The 667-nt window shown below is 40.9% G+C and overlaps 1 protein-coding gene across 1 annotated transcript in view; it reads right to left on the reverse strand.

Annotated features, from left to right (window-relative positions):
- The window catches only part of LOC105001201 (interferon-induced very large GTPase 1-like), a 12399-nt gene that overhangs the window by 9795 nt on the left and 1937 nt on the right, over positions 1-667 (reverse strand). The window contains exon 3 of the mRNA XM_010857373.1: positions 2-662. Coding sequence (XP_010855675.1) covers positions 2-662 — 661 coding nt within the window. The remainder of the gene's footprint in view (position 1; positions 663-667) is intronic.

Genomic DNA, 667 nt, shown 5'->3' on the forward strand with positions numbered 1-667 from the left:
TTGATTCGTGTAATTGTCCTTCTCCTCTTTTATTGATTTCCCTACTTGCTGCCAGCTCCTTCGAATTTGTCTGAGAGACCAGAGAGAGAATTCAATTTGAGCATTGCAAGGATTAGGTATGAGAAGGGGGAGGGCAAACTGACAAACGGAAAGTTTGTCCAAAATATACTGTCTGGCAAAATCATCTGCACAGTGAAGAATTGCCATCTGAATATCCATAGGGTGAATGTTGGGTCTGACATTAGTGGCTGCTAAAGGCTTAGTAGGACTAACACTTTCTTCAAGTAGATCTTCATATGGATCAAAAGCCTCCTTTTCTTGATTTGAGGTGATTGAATAGACTTGGTTCTCTGTGTATTCTTCATGTTTGATGATCAGGTATCTCAGCCCATAATCCAGCATCAATAGCTTCTGTAGGAAATAGAAGGGAAGTTCTCTTTCAGAGCAGGGCTGGGTGTTTTTCACAGAAGTCTTGTGGATCAGTTGGAAGTCAGCTCTGCTCATTTTTCTTGGGTAGTAATATTCTAGGCCTAGACGCTGGAGTAAGTCTTGGAAGGCTCTATTTTCTATGACTTCCTCCTTTTTGTTTTCATTATCATGTGAATCATGGCGCTCTTTCTTTTCATGGAAGACACTTTGCAATTCTTTTATCACCTCCTCCACTTGC

The sequence above is a fragment of the Bison bison genome, unplaced genomic scaffold (genome assembly GCF_000754665.1).
Source record: "Bison bison bison isolate TAMUID 2011002044 unplaced genomic scaffold, Bison_UMD1.0 scf7180017864379, whole genome shotgun sequence".
NCBI classification, from domain to species: Eukaryota; Metazoa; Chordata; class Mammalia; order Artiodactyla; family Bovidae; genus Bison; species Bison bison.